This window comes from Anguilla rostrata, chromosome 1 (genome assembly GCF_018555375.3).
Source record: "Anguilla rostrata isolate EN2019 chromosome 1, ASM1855537v3, whole genome shotgun sequence".
Lineage (NCBI taxonomy): Eukaryota > Metazoa > Chordata > Actinopteri > Anguilliformes > Anguillidae > Anguilla > Anguilla rostrata.
In genome coordinates, this window is record NC_057933.1 from 51,171,202 (window position 1) to 51,188,804 (window position 17,603).

At 38.8% G+C, this 17,603-nt stretch overlaps 1 protein-coding gene across 2 annotated transcripts; it reads left to right on the forward strand.

Annotated features, from left to right (window-relative positions):
- Nucleotides 1-10,375, forward strand: slc52a3-2a (solute carrier family 52 member 3-2a). 2 transcript variants are annotated; one of them, XM_064341390.1, is made up of 4 exons: nucleotides 1-102; nucleotides 6,683-7,787; nucleotides 8,715-8,838; nucleotides 9,439-10,375. In XM_064341390.1, the coding sequence occupies exons 2-4, from the start codon at nucleotides 6,748-6,750 to the stop codon at nucleotides 9,652-9,654; spliced, it is 1,380 nt and encodes a 459-aa protein (XP_064197460.1). In that variant the 5' UTR covers nucleotides 1-102; nucleotides 6,683-6,747; the 3' UTR covers nucleotides 9,655-10,375. The 2 variants fall into 2 exon arrangements, with proteins under 2 accessions (XP_064197460.1, XP_064197452.1); XM_064341382.1 differs by lacking the exon at nucleotides 1-102 and adding an exon at nucleotides 4,929-5,333.
- Nucleotides 10,376-17,603: the final 7,228 nt, after the last annotated feature.

Sequence of the window (17,603 nt, forward strand, 5' to 3'; positions counted from 1 at the left end):
CTTCGGGAACGGACCTCCATTCCCCCACTCACTGCAGTGCTTTCTGACTGCACAGGAGTTATAAGGCAGTGGTGTCACTGGGAGAGGGAATTTTGAATACAGGTTGGTGAACGGTTGCACATTAGCAGTTTATGATTGTTGAATTTTCAATAAAATTGGAATTGGTGTTAAGTAATCAGGAGGTTACAAAAATGTGCCTTAAAATGTATCTGTCGAATGCATATGAAAATGTAGTTTGATGTTTATTGCCTAAACATAGCTGTATTTTTATACAACAAACACCAGGTTGTTCTCTGGTTTATATACAGTGCAGTGTGTAATTATTTAGACAGAGACACACTATTTGTTGTTTTGGCTCTGTATTCCAGCACATTAGATTTGAGTGATCCATTTTGCAATTGTGGCAATTTTTATATATAGTGCCCAATTTTAGGGGAGCAAAAGTAAGTGGACAATTGGCTGCTCTGCTGTTTCTTGCTTTATGTATTTGCATTATTACTTCATGCACAAGAAACCTGACAAACAGTCTAAAGTTGATTCTAGGAGTATATGCATTTGGAGTCTGTTGTTATTGTCTCTCAACATGAGAACCAAATAAGTGTCAATGTCAGTAAAGCAAGCCGTCGAGAAGCTGAAAAATCTGCATAAATCAGTCAGAGACATTTCCAAAAGGTTGGGTGCATCAAAGTCAACTGTAATGCATTTTTAGGAAGCAAGAAAGCACCAGTGAGCTCAGAAATAGTAAACAACCTGGAAGACCATGTAAGTCCACTGTAGTGCATGACCAAAGAATACTTTCAATTGTGAAGAAAAACCACTTTTTAACCATCAAACAGATCAAAATCATGCTCCAGAATGCAGACATAAATGTGTTAAAAATTCCCAAAAAGTTAGCTAAAAAGTGCATTTAAAAAACTGTAGAATTAAATGAAAATGAGCATTAACCTGCACCAAAGTGATCTAAAGAGAAAAGCGTGAGAAAAAATGGGTCAGCTTTTAATAGACATACATTTCCTTGGATTGTCTTTTGTTCAATCACTTCAAAACACACCTTGTTAGATCACAGGTTTCCCTGCAAATTTTTTGTTTTCCTAGTTTCAAGCTATGATTCCTGTTCTTGTATGGGCACTGTATCATTGAAGTGTATAATTCAGGCCAACGACAAAAACTTCAAAGGGCTGTTTTTTCACTCTTTTTTTAAAACAAAGATGACTTCAAAGGGCTGTTGTTTTGCTCTTTTTTTAAACAAAAATTGTATATGTCATTTTCATTAAATTCTTTGGTTTAAGTATATCTTTGATATTAATCAGTTACTATGTTTCCATTTGTGTAGAATTAGACTTTTAGAGAATATAAGTTTCCAGCATTGGATGGAGGTTTTGTAGTAGGTATGAAATAACAGAAAATGCTAAAATAACAGACTTAAATGCAAAGTAAAGAAAATTTTAGTTTGCTTTACTGTGTTATTTTATGTTATAAAAAGTTAATTTCTTCAAAAATAAAAGAATCACATCTTAGCTAGATGAAGAAACCGTGCATCCCCACGTGTCCCTGACACAACAAGAGGGCGTGGCTCATGTCACATGGTACTACTGTTCTAAACACAAGGCAATTTAGAAACTCCCGTCCCATCTTGTCTTAGTGACAGTTCTGCACAATAGTAAAGGTAGTTTTTATTGCTCCAAGATAAATTTGCTGTGATATTCTGTTGCAAACATGTGTACTGGACAAGTTTATTGGTCTGGAAAGGACTATTTTTAATGTAACGTTCTACAACACCAACTCAGCAAAAAGGATCATAACAATTTTAACATCCACTAAAACTTCTATTTGAACATATTAGACATAATAGCTTTTTATGCCAATGCCTTCTGGACACTCAAGGTCTTCATTTGGAAATGTTGTGAAGCCTTAAAATGTAGTTTTTGTGAAATTTCACTTAAGCCTATACAATGTTAGAATAAAAACATACGATTGAAGAAGGACACATGCATGTCCAATTTTCTGACAACCAGCTGTATGTTACATACATTTACAAACAGAAATATTTATACAGACAGACAAGGCTAATACAATTGTTTTAGAAAATCATGGTACAGAGTTTTTTTTTATATGTAACCCTTAAAACATTTTCCACAATTCACTAAAAATATTTTTTTAAGAATACTAATACTGTGAGAATCGCTGATTTGTTATTGAGTCTACATACAGATGCTAATGCTGCAGAGGGTTACTTTATTATTATTATTATTTTTCTTTACAGTTGGCTAATTTATGTAGTTGGCACGTTGAGTGGCCTTTGGTCAGCTGAAATCTGAGAGAGCAAAGTGGGAAGAAAGAAGGAGAAAAAGCAAGGTCAGCATTGTCATGAACCAGAAAAGATCAGCAAGTCTCATACTGAGAGAACAGTTACAAAATCAATTACAGCTGCAAATAAATCAAGCTAGTGAAATACAGGCTTTTTGAGGAATAATATTGCCTTGTGTGCTAGGTCTGCATTATAGGTACAAAGATCATATTGCAATATTTATATTTTTTTTAAATGCTGTTGTTTCATCATATTCTAAAGGTAAGATCTATAGCTGCAGGTGCAGAGTCTATTGTTCCATTTCTAGATCAATCAGAGGGGTCGCTGTTTACTAGTTTACTAGTGATGAAATATAGATCTGTGATGGCTGAGCAGTAGTAAACTCAGATGTTTCACTTATTGACTGCTTGGGTGAACTGATAGGACTTACAGAACTTTGGAGAGTGCACAAGAGAGCAAGAGAAAGTTTGTGCTGAAAAGAAAGTCATACTTGATGTTTAAAAAATCCTGCAGTAACAATATTGCAATGCATCATTCTGCTCTATTGTGTGCCTTTGTGCTATGCAATGTTATGTCTGTTCAGTTAATGCTATCTTGAATAGATACACTGAACTAAAAAATAAATGTCCAAACAATTATGGCTTGAGGTCACTGACATTAGCATTAGCATCTAATTTCAGGAGGAAAGAGTATTTGAACTTCAAGGCTTGGGGGAGTGAAAGTAAAGAACTCCGCAGTGCTAAGGGAAGGAAAACATGTACATCACTGTTAAAAGTTTCAACCTCTGTTTGTGATTTACAGCAACTCACACCATTGTTTAGGGAATTACCGAAACATTATAAATGGCATAAATGTAAGTTAACTGTCCCTGCATACTTAATAAATGATCAGGGGTGGATGGTTGCACTGATTGGTGAGATGTGGAAGGTGGGTCAGACAAGGACCGGCTTATATATAAGCCGACAAATTTACTTATTAACTCTTTGAGCCCTTCAAAATCCTCAGTGTTTTTTTTTTTTTTTTTCCGGTTAAACAGGTTTATGTAATAGATAACCCCTCATGCAGCCCCTCATTTTGTTCACAAGACTTACCTCTATTAAGGAATTTCAAGTTTAGGATTAGTTGATAGTCCCTATTATATGAATATAAAAAAACATTTTTGCTCACTTTGAAATATATGTTCACTCGAGTATATCTCTAAAACCAAACGTGTCAGTTCAGGTACATCATCTTACATTACAAAAACAGGTATGGAGTAACAACATCATCGAGCCATGTCAATAGGACATACCATTGCTTTATAATGTATAAAAATATCATCAGAGTTCCTGGAAAGAATATGTTTAGATAGCTGAAATGGTAAAATAAAACAGTTGAATATATAGTTTATTTTTATGACACTGCATCCAATTCAAACAAAAACTAAAACAATAATAAATAATAAAATAAAAATAAACATTATATATGTTTCTGAAGTGTTACACTCCAGTGAAGTATGTTCTCTGTGCTCCATAGGTGTTTACTACTGCTGGTATTACTTCTGGTGATGAAACAGCTCAACTTTAACAAAATGCAGGCGTGGTTTTCAAACACAACTCAGACAATTCTCCATATTTGAGAGTCGCAAGCCTCCACTGCAGAACAAAAAATGAAAACAATTAAAGGTGTGCTTTATGATGCCAATTGGCATCACCTGGGTTCAATAAGTTGTCTTATGTTGTTGGAAGCAGGGCTAAGCACTTTGATATTTTCAAATTTTCATTACCAAAAGATTCATGGTTTTAGCCTCTTTGAAACGAGACCGTACATGAATATGTTAAGAGCTAATCCAGCTCAGCAATTGAATACCTCTACAAAAATGGAACTTTACTTCTGCTTCTAAACACAGAGTGGATTTTGTTATACAAATAATTGTTTAATTAGGCCAGTAGTAAATCCAGCCATCTCCACCAAGTAACAAAACTAAATAGCACTGCACTGGTTTTCGCTTGAAACTGGAACTGCTCCTAAAAATTTAAATCCCAACTGCCTCAACAACCATTATCTATATAGACAGTAATACTTTCAATGAATGATTTCAGTTAAACGTCAGGCTTCTGTGGCCATGATAAATTTCTTACCCCCAATGGCTCTGGTGTGCTGTGTGTCTTCAGAAAGTAAAGAAGAATTTTAAAAAGAAGAGAAAACTCCAGGACACCCCAAGTTTTAAAATAGAGATGCGACCTGAAGTGTGATCTGTAATTGTAAATGTTTCCATTGATGTTTGTGGAGGGGAGAACAAGGATAGTAAAATATAATACCACATCTGTTTATACTTGTGTTAAACACATCCTCATTTCACCACTTCTGCCAATACTCACAGCCAATCATTTCACAGTGTCTGCTCTGGGCAACTAAATAATGTATTAAAGCAGAAGAAGAAGAAGAAGAAGAACTCAGCATGACTCAGTTAAACTTTTATTCGGGAGACCCAGTTAAAATGCTGTTCACAAAATCTAACTAAATCTATAAGTAATCTCTATACTTGACAGTGAGAGACATTTTTAAGGAAACCACACATATTCAATACAAATATCTCACTTAAGTGCTGATAGTATGAAGAATAACCTGTTTCATTCAGGCAATTCTCTTTTCAGCTTTAAACAGTACCTGTTTTAGTGGGCATAGCTTCATAACGGGTGATTCACCTTCAATAGACAGGCAAGACTGGTTTTGTGGGCGGTCTCAAGGTCGGCAATGCCGGGGATTGAGAAAGAGAAGGAAGCAGAGCTATTTGCTGTTGCTCAGAGCAAGAGCACATGGTTACGTTCTGTGCATCTGAAAAGCTGATTGGAGGAACAGAGAGGAGGGTGGGAGCTCCTGTCTGCCCATCCAGTCGGGTGCAGGGATTATTAAAGCGGCACAACGAGTAGAGGGGGAGGTCAGGCAGCATGCTGATGCAAGAATGAAGGGGTACTTTGACAATGGAAGGAGATGTATCTCTGAAACAGAGGAAGAAGCAAGTCGTTCTTGACTACAGCACATGGTAGGACCCAGACACAAGTGTGACGCTGGAACAGATGGCTCTCTCTCTCTCTGTCTCACTCTCTCGCTCCCTCTCTCTATCTCTCTCTGTCTATCTCTCTCTCTCACACACTGTCTCTGTTGTGTGTATCTGTGTGTGAGTAAAGTACAATGAGAGCTTTTTAATTTTTCACTTGGATTATGTATTTCCTTTTCTACTTAATGTAATTAATAGATTAGCATCTACTTTGCCTTCTGGACTGAGGTGCTTGTGTCCTTCCTGGACTGGTGTATCCAGGAAGTACACATGGTGTGTACACATAATGTACTGTAGAAGCAAAAGATGGCCAGGGAAGTCAGTTTTGCCACGGAGCTAAGCTGTAAATTGCTGGAGTGATTTAGTCCATCAGAAAGTTTCCATTTGGAAAATTGAGATTATCTCTCACATTCTTTCTGAATGTTACCTAAAGGCTAAAAAATTAAGGACTCACCGGTTGTCCGTGGGCTACTTTTTTAAATCCCCAAACTAAAATGAATGAAAAGAGAAATACTGAATTAAAAAATCTTATGGAGGACATTTATGTGTAAAAATGTAAAAAGATATAATGCAGAGAACAAGTTTGGTTGGATGTAGAGCATTACATTTTAAAAGAATCAATGGTTTTGACTTGCTATTCACCTAAACACTCCCCATTTTATGTTGACATAATACAAAAATGTCCTAAGGGCCAAACCCAATGTACATATGATGCATATGTATAGTTGGCTTCTTTTTAAAAAAGGAAAACAGCAGTTCTTGAGAAAGAATTCACCTCTGCAAAGTGAATAAACTTTAAAAAGTACGGTACCAAGGAAAAAGGCCAAGTTGCTCTGTCACCAATTGAAAAATTGATCCCTGTCCAAACAGCACTACTTTTCCAGTTGTTTGACTAAAAAAGTTATTTGTATATGTTTCATACATTTAGCTAAATGTTTTATACATTTATTTCTACATTTAGCTAAACATTTTGTACATTTAGTAGAAGTTTCATGCATTTTGTTAAATGTTCATATGTATATTTTGCTAAATGTTAAAAACCACTAAATAATAAAACATTTAGCTTATATATAATTCTGGGATAGTCCATTTATACTTATCATTATGTAGGAAATGTTGGAAAAAAGGTCATTTTTGTAAAAATGTGAGAAATTGATATTGTGGTTAAATGTGGGACAAATGTATAATAAAATAATTGTTTATGTCACATTTGGCACCCCATAACTTTATATGGTAAACATATTGTGCTTTATTTAATATTAACTAATGCACAAAGTTATGCAACGCTAATAAGAACATATATATTGAAAATTGCCTTGATGCTTTTGTTTCAGATTGGCCAGTCTTATCACTGGGGCCTTGAGCTGTGTGAGAAACTTCTCTACCACTACACTACATCATGTCCTTTTTCACCCACGTGCTGGCCTGCCTGTTTGGCATGGGCTCCTGGGTGGCCATCAACGGGATGTGGGTGGAGCTGCCCCTCATCGTCTCAGAACTCCCCGAGGGCTGGTACCTGCCCTCCTACCTGACAGTCCTCATCCAGATAGCCAACATCGGGCCACTCTTGGTCACCCTGATGCACCACTTCCGTCCGGGCGTGCTCAACGAGAATGCCGTGATCTACGTCATTGTAGCCGTGGGCATGCTGGCCAGCTTCCTCTTGGCCTTCTTCTGGCGTGACACGGTGGAGGTTGGGGGCATCCCCCGCAGCGTGCCTCTCCTGGTCCTCACTCTTTTCCTGTCCACGGTGGACTGCACCTCCTCCGTCACCTTCCTGCCTTTCATGATGAGGCTCAAGCCCCAGTACCTCACCTCCTACTTCATCGGGGAGGGCCTGAGCGGACTGGTGCCTGCCCTCACCGCTCTGATCCAAGGCGTGGGCGTCGTCCACTGCAGGAACCTCACTTGGACGCTCAACGACACGTCGGCCAACTCCACGGGTGCCGGTGCCGCCTCCGACGGGCTACAGGCCATATACCAGCCTGCCAACTTCTCCGCCCAAGTCTTCTTCATCTTCCTCAGCGTGATGATGGTGGTGTGCTTGGTGGCCTTCCTGCTGCTTAACCACCACCCCGCCGTCAGCCGGGACCGACAGAAGAACAACCGGTACCTCAACGGTGGGATCGGGGCGGGGGAAAAGGGGGACCTCGCCTTCAGCCTGAACCACCAGGCCGAGCAGAAGCCCATGATCAGCCTGCTGGATCCCCCTCCGAGGGCGCCCCGCAGCTCCTTTGGGAGAGGGACCTACACCGCTCCCGAGCTGCTGTTCATCTTTGTGGTGCTGGCCTGGGTCAATGCCCTGACCAATGCTGTGATGCCTTCGGTGCAGTCCTACTCGTGCCTGCCCTATGGAAATAGGACCTACCACTTGGCTGCCACCATGGCTGCAGTGGCCAATCCTGTGGCTTGTTTCATCGCCATGTTTGTGCCTATAAGGTATGTTTGCACATGCAAAGTATGGTGTTTACATTCTTTATTTACTGTGTGCCATCAAAAAGAGTATTTGTCAATTTAAGTATACAATGCTCTGTTAGTTAGTCGCAGCCAAACTATGCCAATTATTTACCTTTCCATGTTATTGATTAAACCTAAAGTATGTTCTGTGACTGAATGTATGGAGTTGTAATGTGCAAGTGTTAACTGGATATTCCAGATAGCCTAGGTTTGTTTTAAGGTTTACTGTTTGCCGTTAAACTATTTGCATTGCATAATGCAGATCAGTTGATAGGCTACAGTACAAAGGCAAGTTACATAATTAATGTAACTTAAAGCACCTGTGTGATTGTAAAATGAAATGAAAGAAAATCCTTATTTCAAAAAAAATATCTTCAGGCAGGATTTCTGTTTTCTCTTATAGTATATATATTTTTTGCAGCTTGAGATAAAACAATGATATAATTGCAAAAAACAATGCTGCATATGATTTAGGTGTGGCTTAAGGAAAATGTTTCATATGCATTCACCATTACCTGATCTGATTACACTGACACAAGCACAACCACATAAATACAGTGCATCTTAACAAAAAAAAAGAGTGAATGAACAAACTTCTGTGTAAAAGTGGCCTCATTGTGCTTTCAGCTGTATAAATAGTAGTATAAATTCAGCTTGTGCATGGCAGCAGCAATCTACTGACTTCACACTGCATTGAACATACATTTAAAGCACATACATACATTTAAATTGATCCGGGTCTTTCAGTCCAGTGTTCAAAGTGGCAGCAAAGACAGAACTATTCTGTATTGTGCAAATGTTGTCTGTGTTATTGGGCTAAATGCAAAGCCTGTTGCATGGCATGGTTGAAAATAGCTGTGAACTTTGCACACGGTGCAGGAATGGCAATGCTGTTTTCTCCTTTCCCAGGTCCCTGGCCCTGATGGGATTTCTCACTGTGACGGGTACAGGGTTTGGTGCTTACATCATGACCATGGCCGTTTTGAGTCCCTGCCCCCTGCTGGTCCATGAGAGCGCAGGAACCATACTCATGGTGAGCTTCAATTAATTTACCTTTCACACAAGACGTGAGGCAGTCCATGAATGTACACTCACTGACTGTACTTATGTCTGCATGTTATGAAATCCAGGCTTTTAGGAATGTGTATTCCACTTTTGATATACTGTTCAGATTTGATCAGGTCAATTATTTGCCATTCTGCCATTACTATATGTGTACAAGTGAAAGACTTATATTAATTAGATCTGAAATATCAAGTATATACTTTTAACTGTATGTTTGGTAGTATTAGGCCTACAGCTTTCATATAATGCATGTTTTTCCATATTGCTGAATACACAATGCTAGGTAAACATTGTGATTCTAATATTTATACTATTAATTAAGGGATATGATGGCAGAAAAATGGGAACTTAACGATTATAGACTGTCCAGTGTTCAATTGAATGACTGTATGTTTTGTGTGACTACATTGAAAGGGAGGTTAAAGAGGGTTAGATCACTATTGCTTGCAAGATTATTTAAAAGTTGAAGATTATGTGAATGATAGATCAATAGTCTTAGCCTTTGCCTCTGAATGTTCAATGCCCTGTTGTGTTTCTATGACTTCAATCATTACTCTCTCTGTTGCAGGTTGGAGCCTGGGTCCTTTTTATTCTGACACTGTCCTACGTGAAGGTCATCATAGGGGTGATACTGCGCGATGAGGGACACAGCGCCCTCGTGTGGTGTGGAGCTGTAGTACAGTTGGGCTCAATGCTGGGAGCCTTGTCCATGTTTCCCCTTGTTAGCGTGTACAACTTTTTTACATCCGGGGATCCGTGTAACACAAAATGCTCATTGGAGTGATGTAGACAATCCAAATGTAATGCACTCAGTCCTTCTACAAGTGCTTCTGTAATGACTTCAGTACTTGTTGTCTTTGCATTTTTGTAAGAAGTTTTACTTCAATCACTTTTTGTCTCCACCCCAAAAAGCATATCTCAGTAGCACTGATCGTGGACAATGGAGTGGAATCACTGAAATAATTTGGGATGTGTCCTTGGGGAGGTTAAAAAGATGTAATTGACTTGGTCATGTTTGACTGATTTGTTTTTGTCTGTGATTTGTGCTTTCCTTTGCTCAGGCTCATGTTATCGTATTTATGGTTACATCAACCGCAGAATCGAAAAAGATTCAATTTATTCCATTAATGTTCTACAATATCATACTAAAAGGCTGTGCATAATCCAAAGACCATGGAAACTAATTGTGTTGTAGCAAAGTGTTTCAGTAGTCTTAACATTTGCAGTTCTTTTAAAGGAAAGAAAAAACACTGATGACTGTTTATACTTGACAGTTAAAACGTCAAGTACAGTTTTATGATGAGTGAAATGTATGTATACAGATGAATACCTCTAGATTATTGCCTTAAGTCAACATATGGTTGTAACTTGAAGATTTTTTTTTTACATCTAATCTCATAATATATGTAAACTATAATGATATCTGCATTGTACAGTCGCATAATTTGTATTACATGTAAACTATAATGATGTCTTTATTTTATGCGCCAATAAACTTTTTAAAAACATCCTAAATATGTTTGGATCTGTCAACGATGCTGTATTTCTGAGGTAATATTTTTTACATTTCATTAATAAAATACATAAAATCCATCTTAACATTTTGATTAAAAATGATAAGTGGTCGTCAATAAAGTAGTGCTCAAATAATGGCACTTGTCAGAAGTTCATGAAAAATCGAAGGCACTTTACTGAGACCACTATAATGACAGAATATTTTGGCCTCCAAGGCTACATGTACACACCCACCCCCCCCCCCCCCCCCCCCCTTGCTGTGGCTCATTACAGTCAAATACACAAAAGCAATGCTAACAGCACCTATGGAGGGGACACAGAGAGGACAGAAAAATACATGCAATTAGGGGTGGATATCTTTGCTCCCCACTCCTATCAATTAACCCCCACCACCATGTCTGCCATGTAGACTCATTTTTACATTCATCTAAGCATATGATCTTATCATATCACACATTTTAGCATGCATTTGCATACCACTTATTATATACTGATTGACTATTTCAGTATACAAGCTGCTTGTCTGTGGAGTGAGGTCTGTCTTTCCTGAGCTAACTGACAATTTCTCCTGTTCTTGGCCAGCAATGCCAATATACCACCTGCAGAGGGCAGACAATGCTTGCATAATGCCGGAGATACTGTGGTTTCAGGACAAATGTACATTCATCTTGTGTAATGTATAGTACACAATTACAGATCAGAGTATCACAATAAATCTTACAGAACTTTAACATTTTCATTATCACTGATATCAAGCAAGTTTGCAGATGCTGTCTTAAATCCAGATGCACAAACTAATGAGATAAATGCTGTCAGGTTGATTTGAATCTATTTATTGACACATTTGATTTCACGTGTTTCCGCCAGCTTATCAACTTCTGCTATGCATCATACCTGTTTAAAAGATGGGTTGGGTAAATGCACCAGAAATAGTGAGCATTAATCACTAACTCTCATTGTCAGGAATCCTTTGCTGGAAGATTGAATATTGAAACAGAGTAGAAGTACAAAAGAGAAGTATAAACATTTCTGTCAAACAAATGGCCTTTGTTGAATTTAAGGAAAGGGTCTGATGGCTCTTTCTGAATTTGTACTTCCCATAGCAATAAGACTGCAGAAAAAAAAATCAACAAATACATATTTCTCTCATGAAATGTTTGCAAACTGAAAATAGTTTTCTAGGAGACAAAAATCTAACAATATTATATCTTCTATTGTTTGTTAAACAACCAATGTTTAACAGAAGATATGAATCTAGGAGATACAGATATCCATATCTTCTGTTAAACTTTGCCCCTCACATTCCAGGGAACCATAATGTTTGGGACATATTAATGTTATGTAAATTAAAGTAGACATGTTCAGTACTTTGTCACATATCCCATGTGAAATAACTGCTTGAGGTCTGCGACCCATAGACCTGGTGCTGAGTATCTTCTGTGGTGATACTCTGCCAGGTCTGTACTGCAGCCATATTCAGCTCCTGGTCTCGGGGGCTAATTGCCTTACATTTTCTCTTCAGTATATGAAACGCATGTTCAATTGGATTCAGATTAGGTGAATGTCTCGGCCAATCAAGAAGTTTTTTGCCTTTGAAAACTCTTTTGTTGCTTTGACAGTATGTTTGGGACCATTGCCTTCCTGCAGGATGAAGTGCTGTCCAAAGAGTTTGGAGGCATTGGCTTGAACTTGAGCAGAATTCATTCTGCTGCTGTCGGCACCCATACATACCCAAACCATACTGTAACACCCCCTCCACCATGTTTTCACAGATGAGGTGTTTTGGATCTTTTGTTTTGGAGAGAATCCTTCAGTAGAGGTCTTCCTTGGCCTACCAGGCCCTTTGTGATTTCTGAGTTCATTAGTACTCCCTTTCTTTTTAGGAAATTAAGTTAATAAAAATGCTTTTTGTTTTAATACAGAGTTAAGAAAGTAAAGAGTAGGCCAAAATCAGAAAGTAAGAGCTTGGTTAAGTGTACAATGTCATTTTCTTGGCAAAGTAAATAGCTGCCTAATTTATATTTAATCATCACATTTCTAATATTAGAAAATTACAAACTGCTGGACAATTCTTTTTCAATGCTCAGCAAATTAAATATGGGAAAAAGGATGTAGTTTTTAGTATTAGTACAGCTATACACATATGATATTCTACTATTCCATTATATTCTGACTAGCATCAATATGACTAGGCTTCCCCGATTTGACTGTTTGGTTGTCCAGACGATTGTCAGATGGATTTGTGATTTTCCCTCCCCTTTGGGAAACAACCAAACAGATACAAAATGAAACTTTGATTCAATGGTCCTTGCTGAGCATTGTCTTCATCATGAGTCACCACATCAGCCATTTGTACAGTTAGCTAGTGATTATACTGTAGATATATAGTCTTGTTAATTATACAGTCTCACTCATACATGGAGAGTTCCAATCAGCAGGATATCCTCAGTCTCTGTGCCATATAGCAAATCCTCTGGTCTATATCCAGGTCTACATCTCTCAAGTGCAATGGCTGTGCAGCTTGTCTGGGGAGACAACAGAGGTGGGTGGCTGTCTGCATTCAGAGAACTCCCCTGCTAGTCTGCACTAGTCTGCTAGTGCCCTGCAATGTAGCAATGTAGAGGACCTACATTTATGCTGTGGACATTCCATATTAGGGTACAAAAAATAAATTGCCATCAATGTAATTTTGATTTGTATTTTTGTTTGATTTCTAATATTGATTCACCAGACCAGTACCAGGGATCAAAACTAGGGAGAACTGAAACCATCCCTGCATGAATGACACTATGTACACTATGTATAATTAGCAGGACTAATAGCTATAATGGTTGCTAGCTAACCACACAAATGGCTGCTGTGGTGACTGATGATAAAGACAAATGATCAGCAATGACCATTGAATCAAAGTTTCATTTTGTGCCCGGTAATTGCATGCACAATATGCAGTGCCTTATTATACAGTAGTATAGAGACAATAATATAATCAAATGTCAGAAGTCATCAGGGGGATGTCTTGCCATTCCATTTGCTGAACCAATAATGGTTCTGGAAAAAATAGCCTACACTGAATTTTGTTGGAAACTCTAACCCTAGCAGTAACCCTAACCCTAGCCATAACCATAACCCTAACCCTAGCAGTAACCCTAACCCTAAGCGTAGCTGTAACCATAACTCCAACCCAACCCTAGCCATAACCCTAACCCTAACGCTACCCCAGCTGTAACCCTAACCCTAACCCTACCTGTAAACCTAACCCTAGCTGTAACCCTAAACCTGACCATAGCAGTAACCCTCACCCTATCCCTAGCCAAAATCTTAACCCTAGCCGTCACCCTAATTCTAACCCTAGCAGTAACCCTAACACTAGCCATAACCCTAACCCAAACTATAACCCTAACCCTAAGCCTAGCTGTAACCCTAACCCTAACCCTAGCTTGAAACCTATCCTTAAACTTAGCGGAAACCCTAACCCTAGCCATAATCCTAACCCTAACGCTACCCCAGCTGTAACCCTAACCCTAACCCTACCTGTAAACCTAACCCTAGCTGTAACCCTAACCCTAACCATAGCTGTAACCCTTACCCTAGCTATAACTCTAACCCTAACCCTAGCTGTAACCCTAACCCAAACCCTAGGTGTAGCCCTAACGCTAAACCTATCCCTACTTGTAACCCTAACCTTAACCCTAACCCTTGCTCTAACAATAACCCAAGCTATAAACCTAACCCTAACCCTAAGCCTAGCTGTAACCATAACCCTAACCATAACCATAGCTGTAACCCTAATCCTAACCCTAGCTGTAACCAAAACCTAATCATAGCTGTAACCCTAACCCTTGCTGTAACCCTAACTCTAACCCTAGCTGTAACTGTAACCCTCACCCTAGCTGTAATCCAAACCCTAGCTGTAACCCTAACCCTAGCTGTAACCCTTACCCTAATCCTAGCTGTAACTCTTACCCTAAGCCTAACCCTAGCTGTAACCTTAACCCTAATCCTAGCTGTAACCCTAGCTGTAACCCTAACCCTAACCCAAGCTTTAACCCTTTGATGCACAAGCTATGCAAACCCCTTCTAATGCACAACATGGGTCAAAAATGACCCGTATTCATTTCCTATGTTATTTCATGCATGGCTGAGTGTTTCTTTGCTATATCTTTTGAAATAATTTTATTTCATCATTTAATACTCCAAGTATTAATTAAATATCTTGTTTTTGATTACCACAAATCATTATTTTTATTTTTCCTTTCTTACTTTATGAACAAAAAATAGTTTTTGCATTACTACATCAAGGTTACACACATGGACCAAAAATGACCCATGTGATTTTAAAAATATAAAGACATACTATAATAATAATTTTGTTAAAATAATTATTTTAGCAGTGATTTAGACCAAACAATAATACATTTAATATTTCAAATATGTTTATTTGTCACTTTGTCACACATAGCATGCATATATCACTGATAACCGGTAACACTGATATTGAACTGTAGTGTATCTGTTGTGGTACTGTAGTGAACTGTGGTGAATGTGACCGAATAAAAGAAAATAAAACTGATTAAATAAAATCACATGAGTACAGCGCAAATTGCCATCTCAGTGCTTACATGCCTCACAAATGTCGCAAATGACAAATAAATGCTTGTGCTCCTTGCACACAGGCCTGGTGCACTGGAAACACCAGCTGCTGACTTTTCTGTCTGTGGCAGCTAGGCAGATCTTGCACCTCTTCCTCTTCACTTGGTCCTCCTCTCTGATGTCCTCCTGTGGCTGGGTGGTGGCTGCGTTTTGTTTTTTTATCCCACATCTTCCCATTGCCTCTGTAATATGCTTTTGGAGGTGGGGTGCGCCCTCCATGCGCCTCTTCATATGTGGCATGACAATCTCTTTGCCCAGCTCCTTGATGAATAGCCGCCGTGCATTGGTCACACCACCCATGTAATCAGGGTGTTGTGCAATGAAGTTTGTGTAGGCAGTGAGGGTGGCAACATCCAGCACATTGTACCAGAGCACCATGGGCCACCTCCGTGTTCTCCGCTTACATGAGTAGGTGCCAACCATCTGATCCATTGTGTCCACTCCTCCTTTTGCTTTGTTATAGTACTGGATCACTTCTGGTTTCTTCTTCACACTGTTGTCATCCACTGCTTTGTCATCATGCATGGTGCTCAGGAGGACAACAGCCTTTCCCTTCTTCGGCACATAGCTCACCATGATCATGTTGCCACTGAATCCAAATTCTGAGCTATGTCACTGATGGACATATCCCAGGCATCTTTCGGTGAAACAGCTGTTGAACCGGGTGCAGGTCCTGGGCAGCTCCTCGATATGTTATGGCTTCTTGTTCTGCCCTGAGTGGGGGGATGCTCATTCCAGTAAGACCCCTTTTTACTCAATCTATTAGACTGGGTCTGAGTTTCCTCTTCAGAGGACTCATCAGACGAGTCTTCTATGTCATCAAAGGAGTCTTCTTCATTTAGGAGAGCTGGATTCCAAGACACACCCATAACTCCAGCTTGACCCTGTGGCACAAAGTCTAGATCATCATCAGAGATTTCAGACTCAGAATCAGGACCAAGAATTGCCTCTTCATCTTCCTCATCCTGTTCTTCATGCAGCGTCTCTATGACCATTTTAGCAGTAAATCTGGTAAATCTGGAATGACTGGGACCAGCCATACTAACACTCTGGATAAAGAAAATCAAAAGCACAAGAATGTTTTCAAATGCACATCAATATACTGTTATATTTCGAGTTTTATTTTGTTGACCTAGCTAACGTTAGCTAGCTAGAATAGAATATGTCAACAGCTAGCTAGCTAATAGTATTGGACATATTTATCTTTCTCACTAGTAATGGATGTCAAGGTCAAGGTAACCTTAACCTAATGTTGAAATATTATGCACAGTTATCTTTCATAAGATATCAAATATTTTCTTAAAATAGGTAAAACAATTGTAAAATAAGACTTACATGTATCAGATGTGCAAAAGCAGCCGTGTTGAATTGTGAAATGTGTGGCAGGTGAATAGTTGTCTGCAGTAAATATGTTCCTAATTGCAAACATTTACAAATATCAAAAGTTTATATCAAATTCCATAGTGAAAGTAAGAAAGGAAAAATAAAAATAATGATTTGTGGTAATTAAAAACAAGATATTTAATGAATACTTGGAATATTAAATGATGAAATACATTTATTTCAAAGATATAGCAAAGAAACACTCAGCCATGCATGAAATAACATAGGAAATGAATACGGGTCATTTTTGACCCATGTTGTGCATTAGAAGGGTAGTGATACAAAAATGATTTTTATTCAAAAAGTAAGAAAGGAAAAATTAAAATAAGAATTTGTGATGATCAAAAACAAGTTAATTGAGGAATACCAGGAATACTGAATGATGAAATTATTTTTTTGCAAAGATATAGAAAATAAAAACACAGCTGGGTCACTTTTGACCCATGTTGTGCATCAAAGGGTTAAACCTAACCCTAACCCTAGCTGTAACCCTAACCCTAACCCTAGCTTTAACCCTAACCCTAACTATAGCTGTAACTCTAACACTAACCCCCTGTCTTGTGGATGTTACTGAAACATGAAAATGACATGTGTTGTGTTGGCATTGTGCTTTAGCAAGCAGAATGAACATTCTTCCTCTAACCCATCATAACACAGTGAGAACAGCAATACTTTGAGGCCTGATTCTTGATTCCTACCTGTTCTGTGCTGCTGGGCCTTTAGAGACTGTAGGAAAAAGGAGCTTTACTGGAGCAGGGAGCACTTGGCACAGTCTGTAAAGGGACCTGCCTGTCAGACCGATTGCCTGTAAGATTTCACTTTCCCTGTAATCCAGAGGCCACCAGCTCAGGTCTGGGAGAGACTGGCTCAGTTAGCTCACTTGGGTTCCATGTTGTTTGCTCATTTAAAAATGAAAATAAAAATCTTAACATCCTATTGAGTTTCTATAGTCCTCTTCAGGACTCTTTGCAAAGACAAAGATGAAGAAATTGAAACCTCTTGCATTCTTCCCAATGGCTCCATTTCTCACGGAGTGTGTAAGAGCACAGCAGGGCGGGGTAACCCCTTGTCAAGTTGGAATGGAGCTGTTCTTCAGTACTGACTAGCAGAAGTATTGGATAAGACTGGGTCCTTCCCCTTTTTTCGGATGCCTGTAAACAAGTGAAATGCCATGTATAAATGCTT

Bases quoted from the DNA above. Each gene is read 5' to 3' on its own strand.
- slc52a3-2a (XM_064341390.1), top strand. From the start codon at position 6,748: ATGTCCTTTTTCACCCACGTGCTGGCCTGCCTGTTTGGCATGGGCTCC. The intron at 7,788-8,714 runs GTATGTTTGCAC...CTCCTTTCCCAG, and splicing joins GCCATGTTTGTGCCTATAAG to GTCCCTGGCCCTGATGGGAT. The intron at 8,839-9,438 runs GTGAGCTTCAAT...TCTCTGTTGCAG, and splicing joins GCGCAGGAACCATACTCATG to GTTGGAGCCTGGGTCCTTTT.